Raw genomic sequence first — 19,580 nt, 5'->3', positions numbered from 1 at the left:
AGGGTTGTGACCACCTCTAAGCTATTTCTATGAATAAAGAGTGGTTAATGGGATGAAATATCTATTACTAAAGGTTAAAGGTACATATACACAAGTGAAAGAATGAACATTAAAAATGGATGAAAATGTCAGTATTTAACATCTATTCTCTATCAGTGTCTCAGTTATTTTTCATCAGTTTTCTGACGTCTGTCCATTTTTAATGTCTGTCTTGAATCACTTTGTGATCCGTTTTTAATGGATGAACTCCATTAGTGTATATTTACACGATAGTGAATAACGGCCATGTGGTGTCCATATTTTTTATGGGTGTCACACAGCCGCATAAAACTCAATGTCAGTGAACAGGGATTATTGACATTACCGTTATTTAGATGGTCCGTTGTAATAGATCATTTGAATATAGGGCAAGTTCGATTTTTGTCCATTTTCACTGATCCCTTCTATACTCTGTAATGTATGGGGGATCCGTGAAAATGGGTGAACCTTGGGTGCAAGATGCCCATGAATAATGGCCTGTTTTTGCACAGCTGTTTTCTGCCTTGATTGTCTGAATATAGCCTTAGTCTATTTTTTTTCGACCCAACCCACTCATTTATTTTTAATGGCCATTTGTCGGTGAAAACAGACATGCATAAAAACGTGTTCTATTTTTTAACAGTTTATCAAAATGATCTGTTAAAAAAACAGACATGAGTATCTGACCATTGACTTCTATTTTTCTTAAAACGGATATGTAACAGATATTAAAGGGGCTATCCAGTTTCAGACCAATATTAAGAGATACATGTAATTGTTTGTATAACAAAAAGTTGTACAATTTTCCAATATACTTTCTGTATCAATTCCTCATGGTTTTCTAGATCTCTGCTTGCTACATTAAGTCAGCTTTACCTCCAGCAGATAAAAATCAGTCCATGGTCATGTGATACAGAAAGTATATTGGAAAATAGTAGAAATTTTATCATACCAACAATAACAATTGTCTCTTAACATTTTAATTTCTGTTTTTTCCCTTTCCCCATTCCACGAGCCATATTTTTTCATTTTTCAGTTCACATGATGGCTTATTGTTTGCAGGACAAATTTTACTTTGTAATGGCACCACTCAATATCCTGTAAAATATACTGGGAAGCTGGAAAAAAATTTCTGAATGAGGTGGAATTGGAAAAAAAATGCAATTGCGCCAATTTCTTATGTGTATAATTTTTACCGCATTCATTATATAGTAAAAAATGACATTTAACCTGTATTCTGCAGGTCAGTATGATCATAGCAATACCAAATTTATATAGTATTTGTAATGTTTTGATAGATTTTTTAAAATGTAAAATTTTGCAAAACAGAGAAAAAAAAATTGTGTCGCCATGTTCTTAGACCTGTAACTTTATTATATTTATGTGGATGGAGCTGGGTAAGGCATTTTTTTATGCAGGACAAGATGGCGTTTTTATTTACACCATTTTCGGGAAGTTCTGACAGTCTGATCTTTTTTTGTTCCATTTTTTATAGGAGGTAAAGTGTTTGGTCATTTAGTCATTTAGATTTTTTTTCCCCGCTACACTTTTCACCATATGGGATAAATATTTTTATATTTTAAAAACTCAGACATTTTGGAGCGCAGTGACACCTAAAATGTTTATGGTTATTATTATTTATTTATTTTTATGTGTGATATAGGGAAAGGGGTGTGATTGCAACTTTTATATTTTTTGTGTTTCTTTTATACTTTTAAAAACTTTTTTTTATTTTTCTTTTACTTTTATTTCTGACCCCCTAGCGACCTTGAACCCTAGGGGTCTGATCAGTCATACTATTCACTGCAATACTAATATATTGCAGTGAATAGTACAATGCATTACCTTCTATTACAGGCTGCCAGAGGAAGGGATATAATGACAACCCTGGGATTCTCCGCATTTACGTCATCTAAGTGTTAAAAGATGCGATCGGTGTCAGCACTGATCACAACTGTTAGCTGCGGGTCCTGGCTGTATTATACAGCTGGGATCTGCCACATATGGAGAGAGCTCAGCTCCTGAGCGCTCTCCATACATCCCCTTCACGCATAAAGTAAATTAACGTGATTATGAGCAAAAGAGCTAACATTGATATGAAACTGAACAACCCTTTTAAGAAAAGGTCTGTTAGGCTTGGGCCCCACGTGGCGTAAATAGTCACAGCAAGGTGGATGGGATTCTACCATCCCCACTTTGTGGAAAAATACACACAGCAGTCACGTTGTGATCTGCAAAACTGTTGTGGTTTTGGAAACCGCAGTATGTCAATTATACCTACAGAAATGCCGGCAGTTTCCCTGTAGGTACATTGGAAGCAGAAAGTCCACAGAGGAAACCTCTATGGACTTTCTGTGAAAAGTGCTTCCCGAAGTGCTTTTTTTGCTGTGGGATGCTATATGGAGACTTAGCGTCTAACACAGTTTGTCACATTTGTGTGCCTGAGGCCTAAGGGTTTTTATGTGCTTTAAAACTGATGTTCCAGTTTCCCTTGGTGTCACATAATTCACGAACATGCTTTGGTTTAGTTAACCCCTTAGTGACCAGCCTGGTTTGGACCTTGAGATAGGTTAGGGCCGCCTTGAATCAAAAGGGTATGGTCATTGCTCACTGCTCTAAAGAGCTCACTTGCATATTGTCAAACCTGTGATTCACCATAGGAAAATACTATGTATCTGCGGGACAGGATTGATATGCTGCTTTTGCTGACAGGCTTCTCAGCTGTATGAGGGCTTGTTTTTGTACGACAGTTGCAATGTTTAACAGCACCATTTTGGGGAGTGTGTATATATAAATACATATTATGTATTGAATACAAATATATTAAAGGGGTTGTCCGGGGATTGGTAATTTACTTACCGGTCTTGGATAACTACAGATGATAGACCCGGGGGTCATGGCCACGTCACAACTCCTGGGTTATGTGACAGCAGTTCTACCATTGTCTTTATGTGCTATAAATTTTGTGCCATTCACATAAATTACATGATAAATTTATTTTTTGGGTCAATACAACTATAGCATTGCCAGTGTCAGAAACCAACTATGATAAGTGAGGGGGAAGGTGTTTTGCTGGAAGATCTGTAGTTTTTATTAGTGCCATTTTGGAATAGCTAAGTCTTTTTATAACTTTTACTTTGGTGGTGGACAGAGAGAAAACAGCAATTCTGGTGTTACTTTCAGAATTTACAGGATAAAGATCCTGTTACATAGCCTGGGGGAGATTTATGGACAAAGCAATTAAGTGCATATTTTTTTCATTAACAAAGCATTTTTGGGGTTTGTGTTTTTCAATAGTTTTTTTTACATTACTGTTTTTTTTTATCCTCTTTTTCAGTCCTAAAGAGGATTGTTTGATTGTAATACAGTGCACATATGGAGTGCAGCGTATTATGCTGTCAGTGAAAACCCAATCTATTAGGTATTGCCTCGGGCAGGAGTGCTGATATCTGATTATTGACAGTGGTACCTAAGAAGTTAATATTCAGGATCTGAGTTTTTCCACTCCTGGGCATTAAGAGCAGATGCCTGGCCATGAGCATAAGACCTATACCATAATAGGTGTACATACAGGTTAAAAGCCCCTTAGTGACTGCTGTACTTTCATAGGACTCACCTATAATCTTACAGTGTTGATCCAGAGAAAAAAAAATCTCATATACAGTAAATGCCAATTAGCACACATTAGGAATTCAGAATAAGCCTCTGGATAAAACTCTCATCTCTGAAATCTAATTCTCATAACTTATAAAAAAAAAATTAAAAAAAAGATCCTAACAGATATGTCATATCCGATATTAATTGGTAGACAAAAGACAAACGAGAACCAATAATGCCATTTGCTATTAGATAAGCATCTAAATCTAAATATATCCTACTTGTGTGGAACGTGTACACTTAGGCCTGGCTCACATCTCTGCTTGGTATTCCATTCGGAGAGTCCACTTGTGGGGAGTCCACCGAAAGCATTACAAAGCGGTTAGCTAAGAAACCACAATCCCAGAGACTAAAATGGGGCCCATGTGTTTTCCACGCAGTGTCCACACAAATCATGCGGAGAGAAAAGTGCTGCTTGTAAAAGGTACTTTACATAGCCAGAAATGATCGTGAAATTGGGATAGAACTACTTCTGAGGTTTTGTGCTATCACCTGCAAACATTCCAACACATGTAGGTGATTATTTTGTCTTTTTCAGAAACCCTTCATACACCATATAAACCTGGTCAATTTGAAATGCTAATACATAGGTCATGGTTACTAATAGAGATGAGCGAACACAATTCGAAACAGCTGTTTCGAATAGCACGCTCCCATAGAAATGAAATGGACGTCGGCAAAGTCTGCGTGCCGGCCGCTTCCATTCATTTCTATGAAAGCGTGCTATTCCAAATGGCTGTTTCGAATAGTGTTCGCTCATCTCTAGTCACTAAGCATACAAGTGAAGTGTCAGCTCACTGTCAAAATGTGTTCTTGTGTCCTTAGTGATGAAACATAGGTTTTTGTTGTTGTCAGTTTTCTAACCCTGGTAACAAAAATCCTGAATTTTACAATTGATGTATACATGAATAGCACGTTGACAAATGTTCAACTTCTCTTATTCTGTACAACATACCTCAACATGAATTGATGGATCATTGAGCTTCCTGCCACTGATACAAAGAATGTTACGATGTCTCCTACTTTCACTGGGCCTGGTGGGTATCGAATTTGGATATTGTTATCCACTGGGAGCACAGACATTCTCATGGTGTCTTGAGTGGGGTAAACAATTACACTGCCAAACCTTTCCATAGCACTTGAGATTTTTTGGTCAGTGTCTTTGTTAGGTTGAATCCTATTTGACCATTTTTCTTCCTCTGAGGAACATTCTTCATCTTCTCTGGTGGTGTAGACAATGTAGTGCAGTTCAATAGGTATTCCTTGTGGGGGAACTGAAAATACATCTGTGGGAGACGATGTACTTAGCCAACTAGGCAGAAACTCTAGCTCGGCTACACATAACCCCAGCTGTCCTTTGAGTCTACAACTTGCTGAAAGTTCCCGGTTTTCCAATACAGCAACCATTCTGACACATGGCAAATTCTCAGACGTGTGATAGTCTTCCCAGTCCTTTCCGGTAATATAAAATAAAGCCTGTACTTTGGGTTTGTCAGAATATATAGAGCTCTCTATTATGTGGGACTTTAAGTGCCAGTTAAATGTGAACCTGTTGGTAGAACTGAAAGTGCTTGAGGTAATGATCACGTTTTTTGGCACAGTTTGTTCTGCTGAATACGGTCCATAAGTGGCATTTATTGCCGGTGGCACCTTGGCTTTATATATGAAAAGTGGCTCAGTCCGGGACTGTAAGCTTGAGTTTTTCATGAGGTCTTGATTGGCCTCTTTAAGGAAGAAAGCGACATCAGAATTACAAATGTGATAGCTCACAGGTAGATACACCGGGACGGATGAAAACCGCTGTATACTGTCCATTGTCACCCGACTTTCAGTAACTGTACAAGAGAAAAAAGAGGATATAAAGGTTAGAAACTTCAACTGGCAAAAACTAATGTTTAAACAGAGTTAACACTTTTTTAGTTCTCAGCCCTATTAAGGAGGTTTTTTCACCCTAAACTAAAATTTTTCTATGATTTCCTTATTATAGACAGGTTATCAAACAGAGACATTACACACACGAGAGGATAACCTGAACACAATAGGGCATTCCAGCATTCATAGTCATATCCATTGGTACCCTAGCCAGACAAAAGATTGCCACCACTAACATAATTTGAAAAAATCTTTAAACCCTGCTAAATTTTAATTAGCTATGCAAAAATGTTAAACTTTTAATTGTTGTCTACAATTTAAAATATAGTTATTTGTAAAGGAACTTCTTAGCTTACCATCCCAACACATCAAAAGTCCTGAGTACCCCACTGAAATGGAGTATACAATATGTTGCTTCATTCAAATCAATGGGACTTCTAGAAATACAATAGCCATGTGTTGTACTAGGGTTCTCTTCAGCAGTGCCATAGAGATGAATGGAGAAGAAAGATTACTGTCATATCATTCAGATTGGAGAACCCTGGTTTTTGTGAGCAGTGGGGGTCCCAGTGGTCAGATCCCGAAGATCAGACAATTAACCCTGGTTAATAGGGGATATATTTAATTTGTGATACAACCACTTTAATCTTCTTATATGGATTTTTTGGCATTATAACTCATATATGTGTTTCCTTATGCACGCTATCGCTAAACTCAACACAATAAAAGAGATGTAATAGAATAAAGATATGACGGTTTTAAAGTGTTTCAAGATATGTATCCTGTTATTTTATGTGTCTCATCTCTCTGTTCCTCATAGTTTAGAAGGATTACTGAAGTCTTCAGATACATAGCTGTCACACAGCACTCCAAATTCTGCAGATCTTAGCAAAGTATATTTACCCAATACTAGCACCCATACATCTTGTACATGAAATTAAATGCTGTTTTATTGACAATATTCATTGTGATCTATAATGTGTGTAGATAGCTCTGTATTTCTATCTCTCCAATGAACATAATTTATATGATCTATGATATATAAAAGCAATTGCACTGGATATTACACTACACGCCAGTACAGCATGATTAAATCACTTTTATTGGGCATTGTTAACTGCCACACCAGAGGCGACAATAGCAGAGCCGAGGGTTAATCATTATTATTTGCTGTCTTGCAAAGATTCCAGTGATAAGAATTTCATTTTACAAGTACAAATATCTACCGGTCCCTTTGAACCAATTTTTCTACAATATCCTAGTCAAGCACACTCATTCCATTTATCTTATAGTTAGGGGACTGTCATCTCTGTAGAACTGACTGCTTATACTCTACATTTTGCAATGAAAGAAAGAATCTCTGGCAAGGTTCCTGAAAAGGGTTTCTGATTTGAACACCCCTGTTCTAAATGAACACCTATTAGATATAAGTTAAGTGTCTTTGGTCAGGCAGCTGAAACCGCCAGCATTTACAGTCCTATGAAAAAGTTTGGGCACCCCTATTAATCTTAATCATTTTTAGTTCTAAATATTTTGGTGTTTGCAACAGCCATTTCAGTTTGATATATCTAATAACTGATGGACACAGTAATATTTCAGGATTGAAATGAGGTTTATTGTACTAACAGAAAATGTGCAATATGCATTAAACCAAAATTTGACCGGTGCAAAAGTATGGGCACCTCAACAGAAAAGTGACATTAATATTTAGTAGATCCTCCTTTGGCAAAGATAACAGCCTCTAGTCGCTTCCTGTAGCTTTTCATCAGTTCCTGGATCCTGGATGAAGGGATTTTGGACCATTCCTCTTTACAAAACAATTCAAGTTCAGTTAAGTTTGATGGTCGCCGAGCATGGACAACCCGCTTCAAATCATCCCACAGATGTTCAATGATATTCAGGTCTGGGGACTGGGATGGCCATTCCAGAACATTGTAATTGTTCCTCTGCATGAATGCCTGAGTCGATTTGGAGCGGTGTTTTGGATCATTGTCTTGCTGAAATATCCATCCCCGGCGTAACTTCAACTTCGCCACTGATTCTTGAACATTATTCTCAAGAATCTGCTGATACTGAGTGGAATCCATGCGACCCTCAACTTTAACAAGATTCCCGATGCCGGCAATGGCCACACAGCCACAAAGCATGATGGAACCTCCACCAAATTTTATAGTGGGTAGCATGTGTTTTTCTTGGAATGCTGTTTTTTTGGACGCCATGCATAATGCCTTTTTGTATGACCAAACAACTCAATCTTTGTTTCATCAGTCCACAGGACCTTCTTCTAAAATGAAGCTGGCTTGTCCAAATGTGCTTTTGCATACCTCAGGTGACTCTGTTTGTGGCGTACGTGCAGAAACGGCTTCTTTCTCATCACTCTCCCATACAGCTTCTATTTGTGCAAAGTGCGCTGTATAGTTGACCGATGCACAGTGACACCATCTGCAGCAAGATGATGCTGCAGCTCTTTGGAGGTGGTCTGTGGATTGTCCTTGGCTGTTCTCACCATTCTTCTTCTCTGCCTTTCTGATATTTTTCTTGGCCTGCCACATCTGGGCTTAACAAGAACTGTCCCTTTGGTCTTCCATTTCCTTACTATGGTCCTCACAGTGGAAACTGACAGATTAAATCTCTGAGACAACTTTTTGTATCCTTCCCCTGAACAACTATGTTGAACAATCTTTGTTTTCCGATCATTTGAGAGCGGGCTGTCCATGCTCGGCGATCATCAAACTTAACTGAACTTGAATTGTTTTGTAAAGAGGAATGGTCCAAAATCCCTTCATCCAGGATCCAGGGACTGATTAAAAGCTACAGGAAGCGACTAGAGGCTGTTATCTTTGCCAAAGGAGGATCTACTAAATATTAATGTCACTTTTCTGCTGAGGTGCCCATACTTTTGCACCGGTCAAATTTTGGTTTAATGCATATTGCACATTTTCTGTTAGTACAATAAACCTCATTTCAATACAGAAATATTACTGTGTCCATCAGTTATTAGATATATCAAACTGAAATGGCTGTTGCAAACACCAAAATATTTAGAACTAAAAATGATTAAGATTAATAGGGGTGCCCAAACTTTTTCATAGGACTGTAGATACTATTAATCCAATACGATAGGAAAAAAGGGGGGGAAAGGAATCACAGCCACCCAACAAAATTTGTAAAGCAATGTAATGCAATATTGGCAATGCAAAAGTCAAAGAATTCAATGAATTATAGTTAAATCACTGACCCGACTCTTTTTCTTCCTAGATGAAGGACTGAACGCCCGGACTTGTCGTTCCACCGGTTGAGAACGTGTTGATTTAGTAGCAGTGCGATAAAAAATGGTAGTCCAGCGTATCCACGTTTAAAAATTGTTTCTTCCTTTATTAATTAATTATGACTAAGAGAGGTTTACTCTTGAAACGCGTCAGTTGCGCTGGATCTACCACATTATACTAGAACATCCTGTGTCTGTGATTACTATTTTTTATCATGGTTCTTTGTAATTAATAAAGGAAGATGCAATCTTTAAATGAGGATACGCTGGACTACCATTTTTTATCGCATTGCTTTAGATACTATTAGGCTAAGTTCACACAGAGTTTTTTCAGGGTTTTGGCATTGTGAAAACTGGACCGGAAACGCGTGAGCACTTTCCTGAGGCATGTTTTGCCATTTGAAGCATTTCCTGGAGCGTTTTTGAAGCTTTTTTTGAGGAGTTTCCTGATCCGTTTCCTCTTGGGATGTGGTCATGAATTATATTTTAAAAAACCGCCTGGCGTTTCCTGATCAGGTTCCACTTCAGGTTTCTGACCAAAAAACGGCTCACATTGACTTGCATTAAAGCAGTGAGCCGGAAAACGCTCAGGCTTAAAAAAAGGATGAACATCTTGCTTATTTTTTGCTGCTAGCGGAAAAGACTCAGAAGCGTTTTGTATACTTTGAATGGTGAGACATTTTTTGGTTCAGAGTTTGGAGGCGGATTTCTGCCAAAACCCTGACCAAAAAACTCTGTGTGAACTTAGCCTTATAGATGTCTCCACCCTTACCTTAGTTCCAATGTCTCATGAAATCAATGCAAAACTATTTTCTACAAAAGACTTAAAATACAGTGTTTCACAAAGCCAATAATGGGCAGCCATACCAGCTTGTGATAAAATATCACAAAACAGTATTGTCTTGAAATGCTGATTGTCTTGTGACAAACAACTAATATATCAAGTCAAGACAAAGTACAGGTTTGTATGTATAGGAAATGTAGTACAGTATATAATGTAAATGGCTTGAATGTAGAGGTAACCATATAACTTTATAGCATCTCTCCACTCTGGCTAATAATACGTCTGCCTAAGGAAAACTCTGCTAACTTTCTGTGAAAAGCGCTGCAGGACAAACCGCTATGTGCTTCCTCCATGGTTTTGCCCGTAGCCCTTTTTGGCTGTGGCTTGGAACATATGGCCTTAGACGACAGTAGAAATTCATCTAAAATATTTTCTGATAAACCATTGATACATGTGACACACTGGTAAAGAGAATGGCTGGTCATAGAATTTAAACCCACTTGGCACGCCACAAAGATTTCTGAAAGTGTGACATAACATTCTAAGCAATATGTATAAAATGTTTTCACACGCTATGTAGAGCTTAAAGTGAAAATCAGTATTGGACTGACATCATGGATTTCACCAGTGTGTTTTCACATCTTTCTACATATCAAAAAATTCTGGTATTTGTCAAATTTAACATCTAGACTTCTAAACTTGCTTAGAGAATGGCTGAGCCACATTTAACTATCCCTGACATACTCTGAGTCAATGAAGCTCCTGAACAACTTATAAATTCAATACTCAATAAATGATAGAGTCCAATGTCTCGTCTTACTGGGGCTGTAATAATTTGTGATTACTGTCATTTTTCTCCTTAGATTCTTTAATTCATTCTCTTCTGGTTTGCATTTTAGTACCCAGAATATTACAGATTTATATAATGTAACTAAAACCATTACTTTCACACTACAGTTTTACAGTCCTTCAGAGGATCAGAACAATGGACTGTAATAAATGTTAGAATACTTAGTAGAAATGGAACACTTTTTCAGTTTGCTGTATTTTTTTCAGTTTTTCTGTAAAAAAAGAAAGCTAAAAAAACAAAAAAAACAAACAAGGATGCTAAAAATAATAAAGATGTACTTTTGAAGTTTTTTCCTTCTGAAGCTATTCCAAGAGTCACCCCGTTTGTTTTCAATGGGTGGCAAAGATCAACATTTTTTTCAGCACTCTGAAACAATAAGTGCCTTCCTTATGCTGCCGCAGCTTCAGTGTCTGCACATGGCTACACGCTGATCAATCCCACTAGCAAGGCGGACCAGTGCGAACAAACTAGTAATCGAAACTGGGCATAAAACGACTCAGGGTATTCTGTTATGGCTTCTGGATTTGTCTGAGACTAAAACCCACACAGATTAGCTGTTTTGGCATAGTTCCCTGATGCCACAGCTATAGAGTGAACAGGACTGCAGCTCCACTCCTATTACTTGAATGGGGATGGACAGACTGCTTCTGTTCACATTCACTGCAGTAGCTTCCAGCACCCAGAGGCTGTTGAACAGCTGATCTGTGCAGGGTCTGACCACACAGTTACTAGCAGAAAAGTCAATTATCTAATGGATAGGTCTTCAGTAGGAATCATGCATTTGGGACTAGAAAATCCCTTTAACTTTACTAATTCACTTTAACTTTACTAATTCAACAGGAAGTCAGGCATGTTGTTCGGGGTTGCTTGCTATAGAGGGCAGCATAACAGAGGCACAGTCTCCCTGTTTACATCTTGGGAGACAGATTTGCATATTCTTCCCATGTTCCCTTGCAGTGGAGCAACTATGTCTGTATAAGTCTCCACACACCTGAGAAGGTGGTCTCTCCCTAAGGATAGACGTTATCCCCACAATCTGGTCTTTCAGCCTCTCACTTAAACCAAATCAGTTCTCTCTAGGCTGCGCTGATGACGTCCAAAGAGACAGAAACGGTGCCGTCCGTAGCTGAGAAACTGATTTGGTTATAACCTCACATCATGCAGCAAAGGCTTCTGGGAAGTCGGGCATGTTGTTCAGGGTTGCTTGCTATAGAGGGCAGCATAACAGAGGCACTGTCTCCCTGTTTACATCTTAGGAGACAGATTTGCATATTCTTCCCATGTTCCCTAGCAGTGGAGCAACTATGGCTATAAGTCTCCACACACCTGAGAAGGTGGTCTCTCCCTAAGGATAGACATTATCCCCATAATCTAATTCAACAGTGTTAGAGTGTGTAGAAACACCTTGTATTGACAGTGGTAATGGCAACACTCAGTTGTCAACAAATTCATACATTTCCATGTGAAAACAATGAAAAACAAGACAGCACTGAGCTGTATATGGTGAAATATTGTATGGGTAAGGTTATGGTAATGATAGTTTGATAAACTCTCACCTGGTGGAGTTGTGAAAAATTCACAACTACCATATGCGCCTGGAAACCAATTGTAGGGGGTTCCTCCCTATGTGTGATTCAGCAGCTGGATCCTATTCACCAATGGTGTGGACAAAACATACATAGACCGGGATAAAGGACCGTGCTTCACCAGATTGCAAGACAACCTCTTTATTAAAGTTCATCATAACGCGTTTCAGGCTCAGATCGCCCTTCGTCAAGTGCAAAGGAACTGCCGTATTGAGGAATCAAAAGTGTGCCTGCTTGCCGTGGACGTCCACAACAAGCAGGCACACTTTTGATTCCTCAATATGGCAGTTCCTTTTCACTTGAAGAAGGGCGATCTGTGCCCGAAAAGCGTTGTGCTGAACTTTAATAAAGAGGTTGTCTTGCAATCTGGTGAAGCGCGGTCTTTTATCCCGGTCCATACATTTCCATGTGGAATAACAGAGAAATAGCACACAAGACAGAAAAGATGCTCTAGAACTGGGGTCCAGGATAACAAAACATGACAGTTTTCTTTTTGACATCACATCTGTTGGTAACATGGCCATTTCTGGATCTGAGATACAATACCAAGCACAACCCCTGTGGATTGTTCGGCGCTGTGCTTGGTATTCGGTAAAGAAGCCACAGAACTCACCCTAACATTGTAGTCTTTTCACCCTGCTGATCTGTGGAAGTCCTAAGGTTAGGGCATCTTGTAAGTTCTGGAAAACCCCTTTAATTATTTACTAACCCACACTCTTGTTGCGTAAAACAACATTTCATTTCACGGGGGTTATATTCTAAAAACTGCTTTACACATGACAGATGACAAATTCCCACTGTAAGAACTAGCAATCGATGGATAAAATATGAGCTTTCCACAATACGGCAAAAATGGAAATCGCTGGTGGAAGAATATCAGTTTATATCAGAAAATATGGCTTGTGCCTAATCTCATTTAAGGCATGCAAGGAAAGAAACAGAGGTAACTGTGAAATCAATTTGTGGACACTGTCAAATCATTTGTGTCCCTCCAAGTAACCTCAGATGGTATTTCTTTAGTCAGATTCATTATAAACACAATAGAATAAAGTAGATCAAGAAGAAGAAAATAAGAGAAAATCTTCCATAAGGATGAGTTCTACTGGGCACCACGTGCACGCAGAGACTTATTAAATGGATTATGCCCTCCCTGTGGTTAGACATTTGGTTCTTCTTTTGGAACAGTCTATTGCACTACTCCAAGCCATTCTGTCACTGAGGCTGACGGTGAAGCTTACAAGAATACTGTATTCACAAATGGAAATTGTGCTGGCATGGGATCTTGTATATAGGAAACAGAAAATAGAAACATTTTTTACATTATTACAATGTCTGTAGACACACAAACTCTGAACACATACCCGTAAATCTAGCTATATCCATAAGATAGTTGTCTGCTGCCAGCTTGAATGAGTATGTATGTTTATTCAGTATGGAAGGGGAATGTAACCGTGGCTGGATACATCTGATAGTTATCTATGTCATGGCAAATGATAGGGCATGTTGTATTCCAACATACCCCATCCTAATTCCCACCATCTGCTTTAGAGAGGAGTGAACACGAGGTGGGGGTGGTTACAGGGTTAAAACCTCCCCATTGTGTCTTCACTTCTTTTCTAGCTCATCCCCATGGCTTTCCTCCTCTGGCTGTTTAGACAATCTGCATGTAATGCTGTTTGCCATCTGCTAGTGAAAGGTGAACAATTGCATGTGAGATATTCAGCTCTTACCAGAAAAAGTCAGACAGCAGTTACAGATAAAGAGAGGGCAAAATTCACATCTCCAGCATTTCCACATGACCTCTGCCTGAAGCAACATTTCTATGTAGTACAGTAGCTAACATGTTGTAGAAGATGTCTATGGTTACACGCTGTGTAGTAAATCTCTAAAAAAAGAGAACAAATTCTTTACAGAAAAATTCATAGCTGGGATACTGAGGGAATATTTCTAAAGGAAATTGTAAACCTTGCACAGGCATAAATAGTTAACCTCTTTTATCCAGATGGAATATTTTAGTAAAATAGAAAGAAAATATGTATTTACTTACTGACTGCAATTTAGAATATTGTAAGCGGCCAAATATCACCTTAACAAGCCATGCATTGCAGTGCATTACCAGTAGTATCTAGTAGGAGTTCATATCTGCAGATGTCCCTGAAATGTGACAAATAAAATGCCCTTCAAATTCAAGGGTACCTGAGTTTTCATGAAAAGTTGAAATATTTGCAGGGTCTTGCTGGGCAGTCTGTTCTATGACTGTATAAGCTTTCATACATGATGTCCTATCCGTTTTTCTCTTTCTAATAGTCACATTACGGCTGTAGCACCTTTTGCAATTGTCTCTCAGACTGTGGGTATATACAATAAGGAGCAGTCTGAATCACCCATTCTAACTAGTTTGGGTTGTTTACACAGAATTCTGCCAGTAGTAACTGTACAAGAACAAATAAATAGCTGAGAAAAGCTCAAGTGACCATCATATAAGAGACCCAGGAACACTGAACTGCAAATATAAGGCAGATACATGCAGGTACCTACACCTTTCCTCCATTCTAGCATCTACCATGCAGGCATGGTACAGAAAAGAGCAATCTATGAGTGCAGTAAGGAACGCTGCTTGCTGTGTGTGAATAATGTCCCTTCTCTAAACACACAAGCAGTCAGAAATAAATACAAGAACATAAAAGACTGCTTACATTATAAGCTGTGTGATGTGCAAAATCTTTGGAGCAGTTTGCATACATGTGTGGAGGCTGTGAGGAGAATCAATCTCCTTTATCTGCATTCATTGTGTAAAGAGACCAGCTCCTCTCCCTTTCCACTCACTGAAGTGTACTTCAGAAAAGTGATACAAAGCACATTAGACAGCTTTATGGTGAAAACTGGCACATTATTCTTGATAAACCTCCCCGATTGTGGTGGACCACATTGCCTTTAGAGGGTCTAGTAGTATTTCCTCGGAGTTCTAATATTTGTGACTGCAGAAAATAGTGCTACAGCTGATGCTAAGTTCACATTAGCTTTGGCTATCCATTGTTCTGGTTACATATGGTGCCCGAAAGACATCATTGACTATAATGGGGTCTGTTGTGTGTCTGTCATTTTAAAACCAAAACCAGCAATGAAAAAGCTTTGCGCGCAGGACTTTTGTCCTACAAGTCCAGGCAATTGTTGCAACAGAGCCGGTCAGTTCTTTTTTTCCGGGAGCCGGTTTGTTCTGGTCCTGGAAAAGGAAGCGAGATACTCATTCTTCAGGTCGTTTCGCCTCGCGATTCGGCCGGAAGACACTCCCTCCTCCTGACTAGGCCCATTCATTGGGCCTAATCCAGAGCAGAGTGCGCAACTGGATGCCGGTGCAGTGCACCGGAATTCAGTTGCGGCTAACCGTATTTTGGATCGGAACCTGAGGTGGCCTCCACCTCAGGTTCTAGTCCAAAGTACTCTGTCTGAACTTACCCAAACTGTAGTAACAAACCTGAACATGTGTCCTTACTCTGATGCTCCCAATTTTGCAGTTTCTTAAATGACTATTAGTGTTTTCCCGTATTATTCAGTAATAATATGTCCCACAATCCACTTACAGAAAGTAACAGATCCCCGCAAATTGCAATTCTGACAGAAAATGGTATTACAATAATCCATCGTCTAATCCAAGATTATTACATTCACCTTTATACAAGAATAAAAATTAATGTCCTCTGCTAGAATAAGTATGGCAAGAATGTATCAGTGAAGACTAAATAGAGATTATAATTAACTCTGGCTGAATAAATCTACATTTAACATTCAGCAGTAATTTGTCTAGTAATACCTTTTGCCGAGGCTCAATGTGAAGATATGACTGGATTAACATCATGTGTAAGTCCTGCCATTGTTACAGTAATTAATTTGAAAGCCTGACAAGCTATGCGTAAAAGTAATCTAATACCCACAAGTCCTGAGAATTATCCTGGGAAGTGACACAGCGCTACGCTATCTAATACAACAAAGGTGTGAGCCCCTGTGAATCTCGCAGACGATACGCGCACAAAGCAATTCTTAATGATTTCTGCCTCTATATGTACATCCAATAAGAAATAGCATTGACTGGGAAATGTTACATATGCATCATATTAATGCCAAAGCTGACAGGTAGATTTATTCGGCAATATCTAGCAAGTGAAATTATGTTCAGTCATTTCTGTGCTGATAGAGCACACTTGTTAATTTATATACACTTTTGCTGATTTATTGCTTCTCATTACATACATTCTACAAGTTTCCGGTTTTAGCATATTTATAGGAACAAGACACACAAATGTAACATGTACAGACATGTAGACTTGTATGCACGAATATTTCATTTAACAAAGAACGCGCTTAGTATTCTGTAGAAGGAAAAGAAAAAATGCAATTGTAAATTTTTGAAGTTGGAATTGTAGCATTGATACAAGGTCGATACAGCAAAAAATGTTTATGGTTGAAACTCCAATTGAGGATGTCACCAAGAAATCTTCTGAATGGCAAATCTGAATGGCACATCCCCCTCGCCTATATTACTATAACTCCATATCTAATCAGATTTGCCATTCAGGAGTCTGGGAAACTAAGCCTAGATTCATATGACCGTGATAGAAAAGGGCAGTGTAAAATGTATATTTTACATGGCCATTTTGCACCAGGGTGGCGCCTGTTTTCACAGATTCCTCAGACATTTGAGTTTATAGAGGGAACCGTAAAATTGGTCAAAAATATGAAATAACATAATTTATTTTTTGATGGGCTGTTAAAATGGACCATCAAATCATCAATTGTGTGAGTATACAGCAGTGTGATGGCCATTAAAACACCAACAAACAGCCAGTTTTCACTGTTGTGTGAATGTAGGCTAAGGCAATACACTTGTGTAGACGTTCAGAAGTAAAATTCCAGCAAAACCATGACTCCTTGAGTAAAACTTAACTTTTATTGATTGTAGACAAAGTTCATAAAATCATGATGATCAGTGCGGTAAAACACACTAGATCGTTTGCATGCATCTAGTGTGTTTTACAGCACTGATCATCATGATTTTATGAACTTTGTCTACAATCAATAAAAGTTAAGTTTTACTCAAGGAGTCATGGTTTTGCTGGAATTTTACTTCTGAACGTCTGGATTCAAGTCACCCTAGCCGAAAGGGCATTTTCCGGTCAAATTCCATCTTCCTCAGGATCAACGTGAGTGCATTACATTGAAAATTGAACTGCAATTCATCTGTGCACGAAGGGCTGTGTTTTTTTCCCTCACCCTTTTTCCTGCATTATGTTGAACTAATACACTTGTGTAGGCTGCAATGGGCGACACATTGGCCAGGCATTATTACATAAGGTCACTGGTATAATAAAGGGGTTAGGCAATATCAAACATCTTTTACCTATCCACACTCAAATGGGCATTGTAAGCCCCAATTATATGTGGCATTTGAATGAAGTGGTTGTTATGCCTCTGTCTTGCCTCTCCATTCAATTAATATGGGATTAATGGAGATATCCTAAGTCTTATTAAGCCATGAGCGAGCATGGAAGTCAGATTTGCAAATTCTTCCTATGTTCCTTTGCACAGTGGAGCGCTCATGGCTTAATAAGACTCCACACACCTAAATGGTGGTTCTCTCCCTATGGAGTGACGATATCCCCTCAACCCTGTCTAAGCCTCTCACCTCTGCCAGGTCAGTCCTCTCTGCGCCAAGCTGATGAGATGTAGCACATCAAAACAGCTGTCCTTGGCTAAGAGACTGTACCTGGTAAAATCCCAACATCATTGCAAACAAAGGCCTCTGAGAAGGTCGGCATGATGTTAAAGGGAGCGCCCTCTATTGGTTTGCTTGACTGAGACTCTGTCTTCCTAATTACATCATGGAAGATAGACTTGCACATTCTCAGTGAGCGCCCTCTATTGGTGTGCATTGTTGATTCATTGGCTTCCTAATTACATCATGGAAGTCAGATTTGCATATTCTTCCCATGTTCCTTTGCAGTGGAGCGCTCATGGGTTAATAAGACTCCACACACCTAAAAGGTGGTTCTCTCCCTATGGAGTGACGATATCCCCTCAACCATTTCCCCCAAAGCATTTAACTGTCACAAATTCAGCTATCACCACCATGTTACAGACCACATTACAGTGATAAAATAACTTTATATACATCACGTTTGTAGTTTTGGAGTAAAACAGCTTATGTAAATGCAGCAGTTCCTGCATTGCTGGAGGACATTCAGCTTCCTGTGATACCCAATGCTGTGAGAATTGACAATCCTACTGCTATGACATCACCCATCCTACTTTCCCTCACATAGAGTATAATAAAAACAACAACTTGGTCCTCCAGTGGGGACAGGGTACAATGTAGCTCAATTCACCATCCCAGCTCAATTCTGATTCTAAGACCACCCTCTGCATTGTGTCTGTTCTCAACCTCCTTCTACACACATACTGTATATGCCACTGCTACCTGTGCCACTGTCCCTGGGCATGTTTTCCAGACAAAGACCTGGTCCTCTTGCCCTGTGTCTGGAAACTTAAACAAGGCCTACCCCTATCTTAACTCAATATTTGTAATGGTGCCCTGGGTCATGTGATTGGAGACAGCATTTGGTTCCCCAGGACACTCCACCCACTCCTTTCCTGATCTCACAGTTAAGATTACCTTTGTGATTGGAGAATGGGGGTTGAAGCACTATGAAGCATTCAAAGACCTTTTGAAAAACTTTCAGAGGGACTGCACCATTGGACTATGAAAAGGATGGATGATAATCTCTACAAATTGCCCCCCATCTAGGTCTAGCTATTAGGAGGTGTTGGGAGCAGTGGTTACATGAGGGCACACACAGTGAACAGCTTCCACAGCCTACCAGTAGAGAAGATTATGTGATCTGCATGGGCAGCTCCCACAGTTTCCTTGGTTATAATCCAGACACATTTGGTACCTTCATTATATAAGCCTATCTTTTCCCATTTGCAAGTGCTTAGTAGAAAGAAATCTGATCATCTGCTCATTACATGTCCTGCCATTGACAGCTAACCACCTTTACCATGAGTTGCAGCATGGTCATGAACAAGAAACCTAGACAGATATGAAATGGAACTGTAATGTCTTTAGCAATAAATCCAGGTTCTGTTTTGGATCCAATCAGTTTCGAGTATGGTGGTGAGCGCTTGAATCCTGCACCACTCTGTGGGAAAATGGCTGCATGTCTTCATTCAACTTCTAGGTTGTAGATACAGTTGAATTCAACAGGCCTTTAGCTGTTTTTGGGCAGCTGCTAGTGATGTCTGCAGCTCTATTCAGATGTGCTGCATCAAGTTGGAGACAAGTAGAGAGAGCTGAAAAGATCCCCATGGGAACAGGACTTGATAAGTACAGTGCTTCTCCAAAAATAAGACAAGTCTTATATTATTTTTTTTCTCCGAAAGATAGTTTAGGGCTTACTTTCAGGGGATGTCTTATTTTTTTCCATGAACAATAATCCACTAACCAGACTCCCTTACACCCAAAACAATTTAGAGTTAGCAAGTTCTAATAAT

The 19,580-nt window shown here is 39.2% G+C and overlaps 1 protein-coding gene across 1 annotated transcript in view; it reads right to left on the bottom strand.

The window, feature by feature from the left end:
- Positions 1 to 19,580, bottom strand: part of TMEM132B (transmembrane protein 132B) — a 428,290-nt gene that overhangs the window by 319,906 nt on the left and 88,804 nt on the right. The window contains exon 2 of the mRNA XM_075274826.1: positions 4,631 to 5,510. Within this exon, the coding sequence (XP_075130927.1) occupies positions 4,631 to 5,510 (880 nt within the window). The remainder of the gene's footprint in view (positions 1 to 4,630; positions 5,511 to 19,580) is intronic.

Source organism: Leptodactylus fuscus, chromosome 1, assembly GCF_031893055.1.
Source record: "Leptodactylus fuscus isolate aLepFus1 chromosome 1, aLepFus1.hap2, whole genome shotgun sequence".
Classification (NCBI taxonomy): domain Eukaryota; kingdom Metazoa; phylum Chordata; class Amphibia; order Anura; family Leptodactylidae; genus Leptodactylus; species Leptodactylus fuscus.
This window is presented reverse-complemented; position numbering and strand designations above follow the sequence as displayed.